General features: G+C 38.0%; 1 protein-coding gene across 10 annotated transcripts in view; it reads right to left on the reverse strand.

Annotated features, from left to right (window-relative positions):
* The window catches only part of LOC149744007 (histone-lysine N-methyltransferase, H3 lysine-36 specific), a 127,273-nt gene that overhangs the window by 2,506 nt on the left and 109,338 nt on the right, over window positions 1-15,429 (reverse strand). For all 10 annotated transcript variants that reach the window (XM_089905107.1, XM_089905112.1, XM_089905102.1 and 7 more), the window contains 6 exons: window positions 14,610-14,722; window positions 9,932-10,201; window positions 8,189-8,305; window positions 6,755-6,896; window positions 2,306-2,412; window positions 538-742 (listed from right to left, as the gene is read on the reverse strand). In XM_089905107.1, coding sequence (XP_089761233.1) covers window positions 538-742; window positions 2,306-2,412; window positions 6,755-6,896; window positions 8,189-8,305; window positions 9,932-10,201; window positions 14,610-14,722 — 954 coding nt within the window. The remainder of the gene's footprint in view (window positions 1-537; window positions 743-2,305; window positions 2,413-6,754; window positions 6,897-8,188; window positions 8,306-9,931; window positions 10,202-14,609; window positions 14,723-15,429) is intronic.

The raw sequence follows: 15,429 nt of genomic DNA on the forward strand, positions 1-15,429 counted from the left end.
AAGACCCAAAGCCAACCCAAGCTGCTCTCTTTTACCCTCATTTCATGATACCCGAATCTCTGCCATGGACAGTGTTCCATCCCAGCTCCTTCCAAGTAAACTATGCTAGAGCTCACTCCTGGCTCATAGGCAAGATCAGTTCTATCACAACCTGTGCCAGCTACGGCCCTGAGTAATTGCTTCTGAAACAATTCCCCATTTCCATTTCCTGGCACTGGGGTCAGTGTTATGGCCTTGCCCCTACACTACCTTAGTTTCTATTATTTCATTACCCTGGCAACCACATATTGAAAGAAACCTAATTTGGGGACAAACTCCTCTCACTCCCACCCCCCTCTATGGGTTGCTGGGAGGATAAAATAACATAAAATGCTTGACAGAGCGAGTGAGTTTCTGTTCCCTTCTCTATAACCTAGGATTCTAAGCCTTTGTTGTCATTTATTTTGACACCTCTCAACACTATGCATGGGAAGACCAAAGGGCTCTGAGAATTCTGGCAGAGAACAAGGAGAACTCTAAATGGATTTTGGCACCAACCTGCTGGTCGCTTGGTTAGATTGAGACAGTCTGCATGGTAAACTTTGGGGCAGCCTGGCTTCTTACAGGAGACGAGCTGGCCAGCATCCCCACAGCTGAAACACTCATCCTCTCGCTCCTTTGTGATTTCACCCTGGGTCCTGCGCTTCCCCTGTTGCTTCTTCTTGAATTTCTTTGACTTTTCCTCTGTGGCAATGGGTTGATTCTAGAGGTCAAATATTGTCGACACATTAGTTGTATGATCTTGACCAGGTTAACTATCCTCTCTGAGCTTCAGACTCTCCTCTGGGAAGACACAGTCCTCATAGACTACTGTGAAGTTAAGAGAAAATGCAGGAAAAGCACTGGGCATATCATAGGTACCCAATAAATGGTAGCACGAATTTTATCTGGTATCAACTACTCCTACCACTTGAGCGAATTAAGAGAGAAATGTGCTGCTTTCTGTTGACACACAAGACTGGTATTAAAGGTCATCCTTTAACAGTAAGTTTTATTTTTATGTTTGTCTAATTTCAAAAACTAAGGAAGACTTCTCTGGGTGTGTGTGTCACACACATTTCTTAACTTATTCAACAAACCTTCACTGGGCACTTAGTATGAGCCATGTGCTAGGAAGACACAGAAAACTAATTTGTGGCCCTTGCTCTTGACAAGCTATGCATCTTTACCTAAGTCAGTTTAGGTTCATGTCCACCACTCCCCAAGATAGATCCTGGTGCAGCCCGCAGGTCTACTCTGTGCTCCCTGCAGACCACACTTGGTCATCAAAATGCATGGTTTTCATCGCATTATTTATCTCGGCCTAGGAACATCCAGGACCAATCCAATTTATTGCCAGCCCACAGTGATCTCCTCCCATTTCTAAACTTCTGCTCCCGAATTTCCCTTTCACTGATTCATGTGTGAAATGCTACACAGACCCTAAAGATACAGAAACTGACATCCCTAGGGCACCTAACACCATTAAACTCTGTTACTATTTTAATTTATAGGGACTAAGTCAACCGCACATCTTAAGGAACAAGACCATTTAACCAACTAACTAAACAAAATACAAAATCCAATATAAATTTTCTTATTTAATAAATAAAAGAATAATCACTGGGTGTTCTTCATTTATTATAGCCCAAAATGATTACCCTCTTTAGCTAGTGGTTTCCATGCTAATTTGCATTTTTCAGTTCTTAATGTTGACTTCACAATCAAACAAGCATAATGGGAAATACCCAATTGGAGTCACGGTGTAATCTACTTTGCATCAAAATTAAATTTCAATTTTCAGCATGCTGTTACTTACGATAGAGAAATCTGGAAGCATCCAGATGTTCATCTATTATGGTTCATCCATTATATAAAAATTTAAACAGTCACTAAAAATGATGGTTATGAAAATTATGTAACAGCAAGGAAAAAATGTATAATATTTAAGAATTATAAACAATTCTTAACAGTTACAGAATTATAATTCAGTTAAAGTACACATAAAAAACCAGGAAGTAAGATACAACAAAGTTTATACTGGTACATGGTTAAGATTAAGGGTCCTTAAAAAAAAAAAAAGTCCTATGTTTATCTACAGTCTTATAGTACATTTAGAATCTTAAATTCAATATCAGATTCTTTGATATCTTTAAAAAGGCAAAAAGAGACACAGAGACAGAGACTGAGAATCTTTCTTAGGAAATGTAAGATCAACTAAGACCAATAAAAGACATGGGAAGTAATCTACAGGTTCCTATTTTACAGCTTTACGTTTAAAAGGTACCTTTGGCCTTACACCCAAAAAGCCACTGCAGTTCGGAGCTCCACATTTGCAAACAGTCTTTCCATTCCCAAGACATTCTAGGTTGTAGTTGAAGGTAAGTTCAGTGCCTGCATAAAAGACCATGAAAATATTAATATCTATGGCTTTAATTACATTATTTCTCTATTAATCACAAAAGGCAGACTTCCAAGAGAACAGATTAATTTTTAAAAGAGGATTAAAAGGATTAACTCTAATCACACTGTATTATTAACATACTAATAAATCCTAATCATATAACATTATTAATGAGCCAATATAACTTAATAACAGAAAAACTTATATGACTTAACAAGTAATTTTTTTTAAAGATTTTTTTGATGTGGACCATTTTTAAAGTCTTTATTGAATTTGTTACAATATTGCTTCCGTTTTACCTTTTGGTTTCCTGGCTGCGAGGCATGTGGGATCTTAGCTCCCCGACCAGGGATCGAACATGCACCCCTTGCACTGGAAGGCGAAGTCTTAACCACTGGACCTCCAGAGAAGTCCCAACAAGTAATATTTAAAATAACTTTTACTATAGATGTGTTAATCCCAAATTGTTTTTTATTTTTTTCTAACCATTTAGATTGAAAATATATTAATTCATTACCAAAAACAGACAAACAGCAATTTATTGTGCACTGATGTGCCAGGCACTGGGAAAGCAAGTATGAAGGAAACCTGTCATCTGTGCCAAGGTGAGTACATCTTACCAGGCAGCACTCAAGGGAGAGAGACATGTCAATACAGAATAATACCAGAGAACTCTAGACCACAAGACCTAAGCCCTGGCTATACATCCCAGTTACACCACAATCTAGCTGGCTGATTTGAGCCGAAGAGTCCATTTATTAAATGCAGATAACAATCTCACAAGCTTACTGAGAATGACATAATGTACATAGCAGAAATTTGTAAACTTTAATAGGAGATGTACAAATTTAAGGTATAAAAGTCCCCTTTCTGTCACAAGTGCATTTCAACAAAACTGAGAGCAAATAAATCACAAATTCAAACTCAAAGCATGTTAGGGAAAGCCTAACAAATAGAAGAATTTTATACAGACATACAAAGAGGTTATCTCTGGGTGGGGGTCATGGCTTACCGTTAATGTACAAAGTGATAATTGTTCAGTCAAAATTGTCAAAATTTAGGAAGATTTCCCTTTGCAGAATGACAAATCTTCTATCAGTGAGACTAATTGATATATACAGTTTTTCATCTAATATTGGAAACAATTATTTTTTAATTTGGTTGAGCAAATTATAAAGCAGCTGGCTTATATTTAGGAGTTCATATGGTACAAATGCTAGAATCACTTGTGGCCTGGTAAGAGGCTCACATTGTGAGCAGCCTGTAGGAACCAAGACTGACCAAGGTAACAGCAGGGTCACATCTCCCCTCCCCACTGTGAACTTATTGTACTGAATGATGGGTAATTCTATTCACACTAGTCTTATTTAAAAATTTATGAGCATATAGCTGAATTTTCATATATTTAATGTGCTTACAGTGCAACTCAACCACAAGATAGCAAGATACTTGGCATAACTTGCTGCTCACTCAGCATCCACTATGTAAACAAAACCACACAAGGAGATAAATCAGAAGGTATCATCAGTGTGCATACAGGAAAGCCATTCTAGAAAACAGTCCAAAATACAATAATCTGCAATCTGGGGGATGGCAAATGGCACTGGAGAAGAGATAAACAAGGAGTGAGTATGACACATTGAAGACAGAAAGTAACAGGTATGTGAAGAGCCCATGAGGTTGGATGTGTAAGGAGGAGAGCAAGCTTAAAGTTCTGATTCCATTCGCAAGGCTGAAGCTCCTATGGGCACTCTGCATGGCAATAAGCACATTCTGTCTCAATTCCCCCATCCCACCCTTGCAGACTGGGAGGACAAAAATAAGGTCTGTCAATTCCCACACCATTCTACCTGAGCTGAATGAATATGGGAGAAGAGAAATTTGTGGCTAGACATGGTAGAAGAGGCCATCCCCATGGACACAGACTAAAGTTCAAAGTAGAAGTGTGGTACTAAAAGCAGTCAGGACAGAGATAAGAACTGAAGTCACATGGCTAGCATTTGAGTAATTAATACAGAGGAACACTGTCCCTCCCTCCCCCAGTGTGGTTAGAGAGAAAAATGGAGAAAAGAATGAGAGATATATCAGATCCAAGAATCCAAGTAACATAGATAATGCTACCAAATACTTTACAGTACTTTTGTAAGGATTAAATGAGACAATATGCTTGGAACAGTGTCTGGCATTGGATAAATGGTAGCTCTTACACACTCACTTGATAATTCCTGTTACAAAGCAGAAATCTACCCAATTTACTCTGAAGCCATCCATTCCAAAAATTTGATACAACTTACTGATTTTAAAAATCACTATCATTTACTCCAATAGAGCACAGTGCACAATGATGCTCAAACATTGTTACTTTCATCATTAAACACTTTATGTGAAGCAATGCAAAACAGTGGCTCAATTTTTAAAATATGAAAACTGTCAGAGCCTTTAAAATTCTAAAGAGCCTAAAAGACTCCTGGGCAGCAGTATATTTAAATTATAGAGAAATAGATATATTGGGGGGGGCGGGGGGTGTTGGGTGTTATCCACAGATTGAAAAAAAGAAAAGGCAACAGACAAAAAGCTGACAAAATTGCTCTTTAATTACTTTATCTTGATTAGTGTTTGCTGAGGTAAACGACACTGACTGGGCAAAGCAGAATGCTCATATGGGATTTCTGCTTTGAAAGTCATTGGACTACGCTACTGTCAATTACAAACTACCCAGGCCAGTCTGATCTCATTTTGAGTTAGGAGAGTGATCCTGAAAATGCTTTGCTAGTATTCCTGCAAAACTTATTTTGAAAAATTATATACGTCCTTATACATTCAAACTTATACAAGTCTAAATATTTTAAAAAATCATGCAATTTAGAGGGTGTCATATGTATATGTATATACGATATGCTTACAACTTTTTCATCAAAACCTTGACACTAAATTTTAAGCTCCTTTAATCGATGGAAAATATCCATCATATAACTTTACTTTCAAACCTCTTAGCCCTATCAGGTTTGTTTACTTTCAATTCAAATAAACATCTTAATATTGTGCTGATTACAACTACCTCACTTCTACACTCTGAATTCTCAGAGACGTAATAGGCATCTAGGCAGGCCACAACATAGCTGTGCATTCTCCAAATGTCCAGTTCTTTGAGACCCAAGAGGTGAGGGTTTTTGTTTTTCTTAGCCTTGGGCTCATAAACCATAAAATTCAGATGGGTAAGAGGTGGATATTTGGTTTATAAAGTGGATGAAGGGCAACTGTAAAAGGAGACCTGGACTGCTGACACTTTCTAAGGCAGACCAATTTTTTTTTAAAATAAATTTATTTATTTCTGGCTGCGTGGGGTCTTCATTGCTGCGCACGGGCTTCCTCTAGGTGCGGCGAGCGGGGGCTACTCTTCGTTGCAGTGCACAGGCTTCTCATTGCGGTGGCTTCTCTTGTTGCGGAGCACAGGCTGTAGGCGCGCGGGCTTCAGTAGTGGTGGCACGCGGGTTCAGTAGTTGTGACACACGGGCTTAGTTGCTCTGCGGCATGTGGGATCTTCCCGGACCAGGGATCGAACCCGTGTTCCCTGCATTGGCAGGCGAATTCTTAACCACTGTGCCACCAGGGAAAGTCCTAAGGCAGACCAATTTTTAAAGAGTTCATATAAAAGCTATGGAAAAGGTCTGGAAATTTATTCCTTTAAAACCATCCAGGAAATTTCCTGGTGGTCCAGTGGTTAGGACTTGGTGCTTTCACTGTGGTGGCCCCTGGTTCAATCCCTGGTCGGGGAACTAAGATCCCACAAGCCGTGTGGCACGGCCAGAAAAAAACAAAAAAAACCCAAACATCCATGCCCAAACCTTGAAGACATCATGCTAAGTAAAAATGAGCTAGCCACAACAAAACAAATATTGTATGACTGCACTTGCATGAGACTCCCAGAGTAGCTAAAAAAATCACAGAGACAGAAGATAAAATGGTGGTTGCCCGGGGCTCGGGGAGGGGGGAAATGAGGGAGTTATTGGTTTAATGGGTATCTTCAGTTGGAGAAGATAAAAAGTTCTGGAGATAGATGGTGGTGGTGGTTGCACAACAATGTGAATGGACTTAATGCCACTGAACCGTACACTTAAAAATGGCTGAAATGGTAAATTTTATGTAACGTGTATTTTACCATACCACCACCAACAAAAAAAATACCTGGTACATGCTAAGTACCACCTGGAAAGTCTTTTATGTATCCTTGGGAATTTGCAACCTCATTTTGGATTACAGAACATATGGGATTTTTAGATAATAAAAACTGAAATCCCATTCCTAGCTCCAGAATCCTTAAATGATTCTTACCTGCTTTAATGTCACTCAATGCAAAAAGGCCAACACGGGTATCTCCATTCACAGACCACTTCTGTGTTTCACAGTTGGGCTGGCAGCAATGATTCATGAATCGAGCATAGTTTCCTTTGGGACCAGCATCAATAATACGATCCTAGAATTCCAAGAGATGTTGTTCAGCAGACCTCTACTATTATTGATTAAAATTAGAGTGATAATAAATAAGCTGGAGTTTCTATTTGTAAAGTTTGATTCTTCCAGAGGGGTGGTCTCAGAGTGTAGTCCCTTGACCAGCACTAGTATCACCACCTGGGAATCCGTTAGAAATGCAAATTCTTGGGTTGCACTCCAGATATACTAAAGCAGAAACTCTGAGGCCCAGCAATTTGTGTTAAGCCCACTAGGTGATTATGATATATGCTAAAGTTTGAGGACCACCATCCTAGAAATAGTAGCTTGTTCCATTCTCTAAATTAGGTAGTCCTGAACCCTGGCTACACATCAGAAATCACCTAAGATTTTAATAATGACATCAAGACCCCATCCCGAATGAAGATCAAGAGTATCTTGAGGTGAGAATCTCACAATCCATAAAAGTACAACTCGGTAAATACAAAGTTTCACACCAAGAAAGGTCTATTATAAAAGTTAAAGGAGGGTGGGGGAGAGGAACCTAGCAGAACGTAATACTCAGGTACAAAGAGGAATCTCAGTATACACAGAAACGAAACACATTAGGATGCTGGAATTAGAAATAAATCCCATAAACAACAAGGTCCTACTGTATAGCACAGGGAACTATATTCAATATCCGGTGATAAACCATAATGCAAAAGAATATGTATAACTGAATCGCTTTGCTATACAGCAGAAATTAATACAACATTGTAAACGAAATATACTTCTATAAAATAGTAAAAAATAAAATAAAAATAAATAAATAAAACATGTTGGAAACACACACATACAAAAAAAGAAATCCCAAATATAATTCTAGACACCAGTGAAATGTAACTCATCAGAAATTCCAATAATTGGAGAGCTGACTTGGCTTTGTAAGCTGAGTTCTATAGTCAATTTATACGACCTTCTCAATGCACTAATTAAATACGAACAAATCAGTGTCTCAATCTGTAAAATAAAAGAATTATTATTTATTTTTCTGGCTTCAAGTTTTAATCTTATAGGAAAAACACTAAAAGACATAATCACTTACGTTGGACACTGAAAAATAACGCTAAAAGCAGCTGTATTGCCTTTTGTCATGGATGTACAGCTAGAAATGAGCAGCCTTACCTAACTCCAGGACCCTGATCAAGCAATCCCTATGAATATGGGGGAAAGACACTGTTTTGGACAGTGTATGACATGCCTATGAACACTATAGCTGGGACAACACTAATTCACAATCTTATAACAGTGGAAATAACACTTTTCATTACTTACTTTGTCTAAAGTGAGCATATAGAAATTAGTGATATCGTGTTCTTGGGCATAACGGATTCGAGCTCTGCACTCTTCTTCATCTATTAGCTCACCCACATATTCATTGACAAATTCACCCTGGAACAAGAAATAGCTCTTGACTTAAGTGACAAAAAGCATAACTGTGTTCACAGGTATACCTTATTTTAAAAAATTAATGAAAACAACAGATTCTCCAAAGCAATTCATGCACATTTAACTAGTCACTTTAACAAAGGTTTATTCAAGAAACCACAAAATATAAATATGATGCTTCAACTATTTGAAAATATGAACCTTCTCCCCACTCCTACCACAGCCAACAGCAGAAAACTTGGGATACACCTTAAGATCAACCAAAATGAAAGTAAGTAAATTAAAGCTCCACCATAATGGTGATATGGATAGCTGATCCATTTACCTGTCCAAGAACCTAAAAGTCAGTTTCACTAAACTATCCTCTTTTTCCTTGGAGCATGCCCTGCCTACTGCCCTTCCACATTTCACATCACTGTCCTCCTGACTCACTATACAATGGTCATACTGGCTTTCTCTCATGCTGTCCCCTCTACCTGAAATGCTTGAACACTCAACCAGCCTAAGCCAACAATTACTTATGTTTCAAGCCTCAATTTAAAACATTCTCAGGGACTTCCCTGGTGGTGCAGTGGTTAAGACTCCACACTCCCAATGCAGGGGGCCCGGGTTCGATCCCTGGTCAGGGAACTAGATCCCACATGCATGCCGCAACTAAGAGTTCACATGCCACAACTAAGGAGCCCACGTGACACAACTAAGGAGCCCTTGAGCTGCAACTAAGGAGCCTGCCTGCTGCAACTAAGACAGCGCAACAACAACAACAAAAAATAAATAAAATAAAATTCTCAGAGACAAGCTAGTTTCAAGCCCTTTGCCACATGCCTCCAGAACCCTTTGTGTTTCCACACTGGGTGATTACTTGTTCAATGTCTCTCCGCATCTAGAATGTAAACTGTATGAAAGCATGGACCATGTCTCTCTTACTGAGCACTGCATCACACAGCAACATGCCTGACACACAGGCAATATATAATAGTTCCTTAGCAAATGACTAAAATAGACCACCCCATATTCGCTTCCTTTCCTAGAAACAAACTTCAATAAAATTCTTCAGAAGGTATAACCAGAGTAAGGTTTATTCTATTAAAATGTCAAATATAATTTATTCTACTCAAAGACTGTACAATACCATCTATTTATTAGAAACCTGCAGGTCCTTCCAAGTTTCAAGTTGAAGATGTTACTGCATTTTCATTAGAGAAGACCTAATCCTCTTCTCCTGCATGTTCCATGAACCCAAACCTATTTTTCTCTCAGTAAAAATAGATTTTATTTTATTAGTTGGTGATTAACACCTCTGTATCATGCTCTCATTATCCTAACTACAGGTTCCAGGATTTCTGCAAACGAGCAAACAAGGCCACAGTATCTCTATGAATTTCCCTCATTTTTATCATCCTCATACATAGTGAACATGATCAATACTTGAACTTTAGAAATAAAGGAGACCATCTATTTTCAAGCCTCTAATTTCTGGAAGGATTGGCAAGACATAAAAATAAGGTTAATCCTCACACAATATTATTTTCCTCCATGATCAATTTTATCATATTCATCAAGAACAATTACTCATATTAAGCAACTGCAAAGAAAAAAAATCTGAAAATTAAGAATAGGTTTCTTCACCTTTTTGATATCTGTTTTTGTCCGGAGACCCCAGCCCCTCTGTAATGTGCGAAAAATTTCAACCTCTGGATACTGGCGCTTAGTAAAGCACTGGTTTTGGCAGCGCCCTCCAGCAGGACATACTGTGGGGTGACACTCATAGAGCAGCATGCGGTTGATGCACTCGGAGTCTATCCCACAGGGGTTCTCATCAGTAGCTTTACAGTTGCAACGGGGAATTTCAGACAAGTCTGCAGTGAAGATCTGTACCCTGCCAATAGGACGGTTCACCTGGAGTAGAAACACATACTATAGTATAGCAGGCAAGTCAACACAAGACAATTTAGGACCTATGAAAGGCAGATTTCTTTCCTTTAAAGTCACATGCCACATTTTACATGATTTTGAATTATCAAGATTTAGCAGAATTATTCACAATAACTTAAATGTGGCAACAACACAAGTGTCCACCGACGAATTTAAGCAAAATGTGGTAAAAATAATGGAATCTCATTCAGCCTAAAAAGGAAGGAAATTTTGACACACGATATACAACATGGATGAACCCGGAGGATATTATGTTAAATGAAATAAGCCAGTCAAAACAGACAAATACTGATTCTACTTAGATACAAAGAGACAGAAAGTAGAATAATAGTTGCCAGGGGCTGAGAGGAGGGGAAAATGGGAAGCTACTGTTTATTGGGGTATAGATTTCAGTTTTACAAAATGTAAAGAGTTCTAAAGATGGATGGTGGCAACGGTTGCAAAACGTTATGAATGCATTTAATACCACTGAACTGTATACTTAAATATGGTTAAGATCAAAATTTTTATGTTATCTGTATTTTACCACAATTAAAAAACTGGAGGAGGGCTTCCCTGGTGGTGCAGTGGTTGAGAGTTCGCCTGCTGATGCAGGGGACACGGGTTCGTGCCCCGGTCCGGGAAGATCCCACATGCCGTGGAGCGGCTAGGCCCGTGAGCCAGGGCCGCTGAGCCTGTGTGTCCGGGGCCTGTGCTCCGCGACAGGAGAGGCCACAACAGTGAGAGGCCCGCGTACAGCAAAAAAACAAAAACCAAAAAAAAAAAACCTGGAGGAAATAAAGATTTAGGCAATTTGACATAAAAATAAAGCCTCACTTGATATGCAAAATGTAAATACCACAAATTTAAAAAATTCATCTCTTAAAAAAAATCATAATTTCAAGGCTGGTAAGCCAAGTAAATTGTAAAATGAGTTTCTGCTATTGCCACATGGTGGCGCCACTTTAGCTGCTACATTAAAAAAAAAAAATCACCATTCTCAACTGATATTTAACATGAAAAGGTCTCTGAGCAATCAGAGTCCTGTTTGTGAAGATGTATTTTAATATTGACTATCATAACTTGAAATCTTTTTAATAGACTATAGCAATGTCACCCAGGCATTCATTTTTAGTGGTGCTAGTACTGAAAACCACCGTGAAAATCCAGTGTGGTAAAACACAGAGGCCAAACAATTTCTGTGATTCTGAAGCCATTAGAATTTTCACAAATACTAACAACAATGTGGAGGAAAAAAAAAAAGATGTTCCACAACAGAGATGGATTTGTGCACTATAAGAATGGTCTCCCCTAATTGGGGAAGGAGGGAGAGGGGGAGAGACAGAGGGAGAGAGATGGGGAGGGAGAGGGAAGGAGGGAGGGAGGGAGGGAGGGAGGGAGAGAGAGAGAGAGAGAGAGAGAGAGAGAGAGAGAGAGAGAGAGAGAGGGAGGGAGGGAGGGAGGGAGTATGTGGGGGGCGCTGGGGAGTGGGAGTTTGGGGTTAGCAGATGCAAACTATTATATATAGAGTGGATAATAACAAGGTCCTACTGTATAGCACAGGGAACTGTATTCAATATCCTGTGATAAAACCATAATTAAAAAGAATATATATATGTGTATAACTGACTCATTTTGCTGTATGGCAGAAATTAACACAACATTGTAAATCAACTATACTTCAATAAAATAAAATAAAAATGAGTCTCCCCTACTTGATATTATTTCAGTGGGAACAGTCAAACCACGAGTCTTCAAAAACCCATCCTATACATAAAATTTGACTCCTCAGGAACTGCATGATTTTGACAAGTCACTTTTACTTGCAAGACTGTTGTGGGGAATAATCTGTTTGTAGAAGTATGCTGCCCTCAAACGTTCTCCAGAACAACTTAAAATGACGTAAGTCTCACTGCCAGATCTCTTCCCAGCTTCTTTAAAATAGTGATAAACAGTATTAACTTGTTAATGGAGGAACACCCTCACCATATGCAACTGGAAGTCACAAACCTACCGAGTAAGGCAAATTCTAAGGCCTAAACAAGGGCTGAGCTCAATCACCTGAGACTACAGGTCCTACATAAGGCATCTGAATATTCACCTCTGATTCAAGGTGAATACCTTTACCTGACACACTGCCATCCAAAAAAAGTTTCATCCTACTCCTTTTCTCTCTATAAAGGTATGTTTCAATCATTCCTCCTTGACATATGATCTAACCTGTTATTAATCCCAAATAAGTTTCTTGCCTAACACAACATAAAGCAAAAACAAAACCCCACACATGGTTAAGTTAAGAACAACACAGATATGTAATTGTAGTATTTACACTTGCTCTAGATCAGGGATTGACAAACTTTTTCTGTAAAGGGCCAGACAGTAAATATTTTATCTTTTGCAAGCCATAGATCTCTGGTGCATGTTGCTCAACTCTGCCACTATAGCTCGAAAGCAGCAATAGACAATATGTAAATGAATAAGCATAGCTGTGTGTCAATAAAGCTTTAATTATGGACACTAATATTTGAATTTTATAAAATCTTCATGTGTCAGGAAATAGTCTGTAAAAAACAAATTTTCCCAACCATACACAGTAGGCCAGATTTGGCCCATGGACCATAGTTTGCCAACTCCTATTCTAAATCTTTTGCCTGGAAATACGTTTTTGTTTTAAAGGTGGAGGAAAGAAGTTGGTGTCTAAATTCTGTGATTAGATCATGTATGGGACGTTAGTTGGTTTCTCAATATACAGGTTCAATACAGTTGACGGGCTACTCTCAAGGGCCTAACTTCTGCTATATGTGACATCTATGACTGTGGAAACAAATTACTTTCCCTTTTTCTGAGGATGAACTACACCTCAGTGTTATGTCTCCATGCACAGTAACTCCATTTAACTCTCAGTTCTACCATCAGGGTCCATTTAGACCCAATTTTAGGTTTTGTTTTGTTTTTTTCCCAACAGTTTTAACTATTCGTAAGGATTGATATTTTATATTTTATGACACTTTCTCAGAGGTCTTTCAAAAATCAAGAAGAAACTTTACTTATTAAAAAAGCTCATTCTATATTGCAACTACTAGGCAGGTCCATTAGACTTTTATAAATCTAATCTTTATTATGGAGTTTTAGTGTTCTTACTTTTCCTATATCTCATAATTCTTTACTAATTCATCATCACTCTTTGTTACTCATCAATGATTGCCAACTATGCTAAAAAAGACAAAAATAATAAGTGGAATGACAGAATCATAAAAACATGATGCAACAGTGAAACAGTCACAGTTTAGTTTCTGCACTGCATTACCCAAAGTACTACATCATCTTTCCAGAAAGTATAAAAGACTGGAGATAACATCTTTCAGTCTACTTTTAGTAGGGTTGCTATATTTAGCAAGTAAAAATCCAGGATACCCAACTGAATTTGAATGTCAGATAAAAAACAAATTGTTTTTTAGTTTAAGTATGTCCCATGGAATACTTGGGACATACTTAACACACTAGACTCTAAAAATTGATCTCTAAGTGAAAATCTCAGACTTCAGAAACTCAAAAAAAAAAAAAAGAAAAAAAAAATCAATGAGTACACAAATAATGCTTCTCTAATGACAAAATATATATATATATATATATATATGGTCTTCCCATCCAGGAATGACATCATCACAAATATCTTGCAACAAGAACTTGGGCAATCTCATTTTGTTAATAGAGCTTATAGTATTCTTTCATGTGGTCTGATATTTGAGCACCAAAACTAACTTGATGAAAAGGTTTTTAAAAAAGAGGTTTCAGTAAATACTTACTAAAATTCCTAATAAGTTTTTTCCTCACTATTCCTTTATTTTTACTTCTGTAAAGTATTTATAAAAATGACTTAACAATATAAAAATATAAAGGGTCTACTGGACCCAGATGAGAAATGATGATGACTGTTTTACCAGGTACACTAGCATCAGGTACACTTAACATGTATTCTTGTGACCTTGGGAATCCTAGTCACACTGGCCACCTAAAATATCTTTACTATTAGCCATTACGAGAAGACTTACCATGTGTATTATTCACACTATCTCAGGGCCATTTATCATTTTTTATCAAGGCTCTTTTTTCCCTTTCAAACCACAAGGTGTTGACTGTGAACAGAATCTATTCCAATCCACTTTATGAAAAGACTTTCGAAAGCAACAGGAACAACACTGTATCAACACACAACTAATTTTATAAAGTGCACACAATGTGCTAGAAATGGTGCTCTGGCACTTTTTTCTTATCTTCTTTCAAGCTCATACCTCTACCTAAAAGCAACTGTGCTTGCGCTTCCAGTTCTCCTCATGAACAGAGCGGGAAGCAGGCAAGCTATTACAGGGTCTCTCCTGAGGTCTTTTCTCACCTTTATATGTTTATAAGGCGGTGGCTTCTTGTCATTCTTTCGATCTTCCTGCAGCTGTCTTAGCTCTTTTTGGGCCTTTAACTCCTCAAACCTTGCTGCAGCTTCCTGAAGAGCTAAGAAAACATACAGCACAGTCACTTAATCTCTGGGTAGTGTTACTTATTTCGCTTTTTCCCCCTTTTAAGTTGGAGAAAATTCACGTTTTAGACAAAAATCTAAGACATATATATGATTTCTATTTTCTAGTAAGTTACAGTCCCCAGAGTGTTCATATATGGCATTAAAATAAAACATAATCCATCATTAAATGGCACTATACAGACTACCAGTGTCAGAGGAAAACTTAAAACAAAGCTAAATAATTTGAAAAAGCCCACATATAACATCTCCTAACAACAACTAGACTGCATCTGCTCAGCAAAGTCACTGCCTTTATGCCTTTTTCCTCAGTTCTGAGTTTTCTGCTTCCACAAATAATGTGCCTCCTAGGTGTCCAGGTAACATGCCGTGTTCCTTTGGAAGAAATTAAAATTTGAAGTTTTCCTTTCCTTCTTCCCTATTGTCTGGAGCACCTATCCTACTCTTCTCCTAAAGCTCATTCTGTAAATATCAGTTATTAGCCTAATACAAAGATAGATCTTTGTAGCTAATCTGCGTTCAAGTCCTGAACTTTCATATGTTTAAAAGATTGTAGCGTCTGAAAAGTCTGAAAAAAATCTTAATCTCATTCTTCTCCACTTAAAACAAAATTTTAATTCATTATTCTTGACTCAGGTTAAAAACTCTTTAAAGAATTCCAAATTTTCCCACTTTCCTCTCT

Source organism: Delphinapterus leucas, unplaced genomic scaffold, assembly GCF_059928025.1.
Source record: "Delphinapterus leucas isolate spDelLeu-1000000601 "Yukka" unplaced genomic scaffold, BTC_Dleu_Yukka2 spDelLeu_asBTCV2_sq25, whole genome shotgun sequence".
Lineage (NCBI taxonomy): Eukaryota > Metazoa > Chordata > Mammalia > Artiodactyla > Monodontidae > Delphinapterus > Delphinapterus leucas.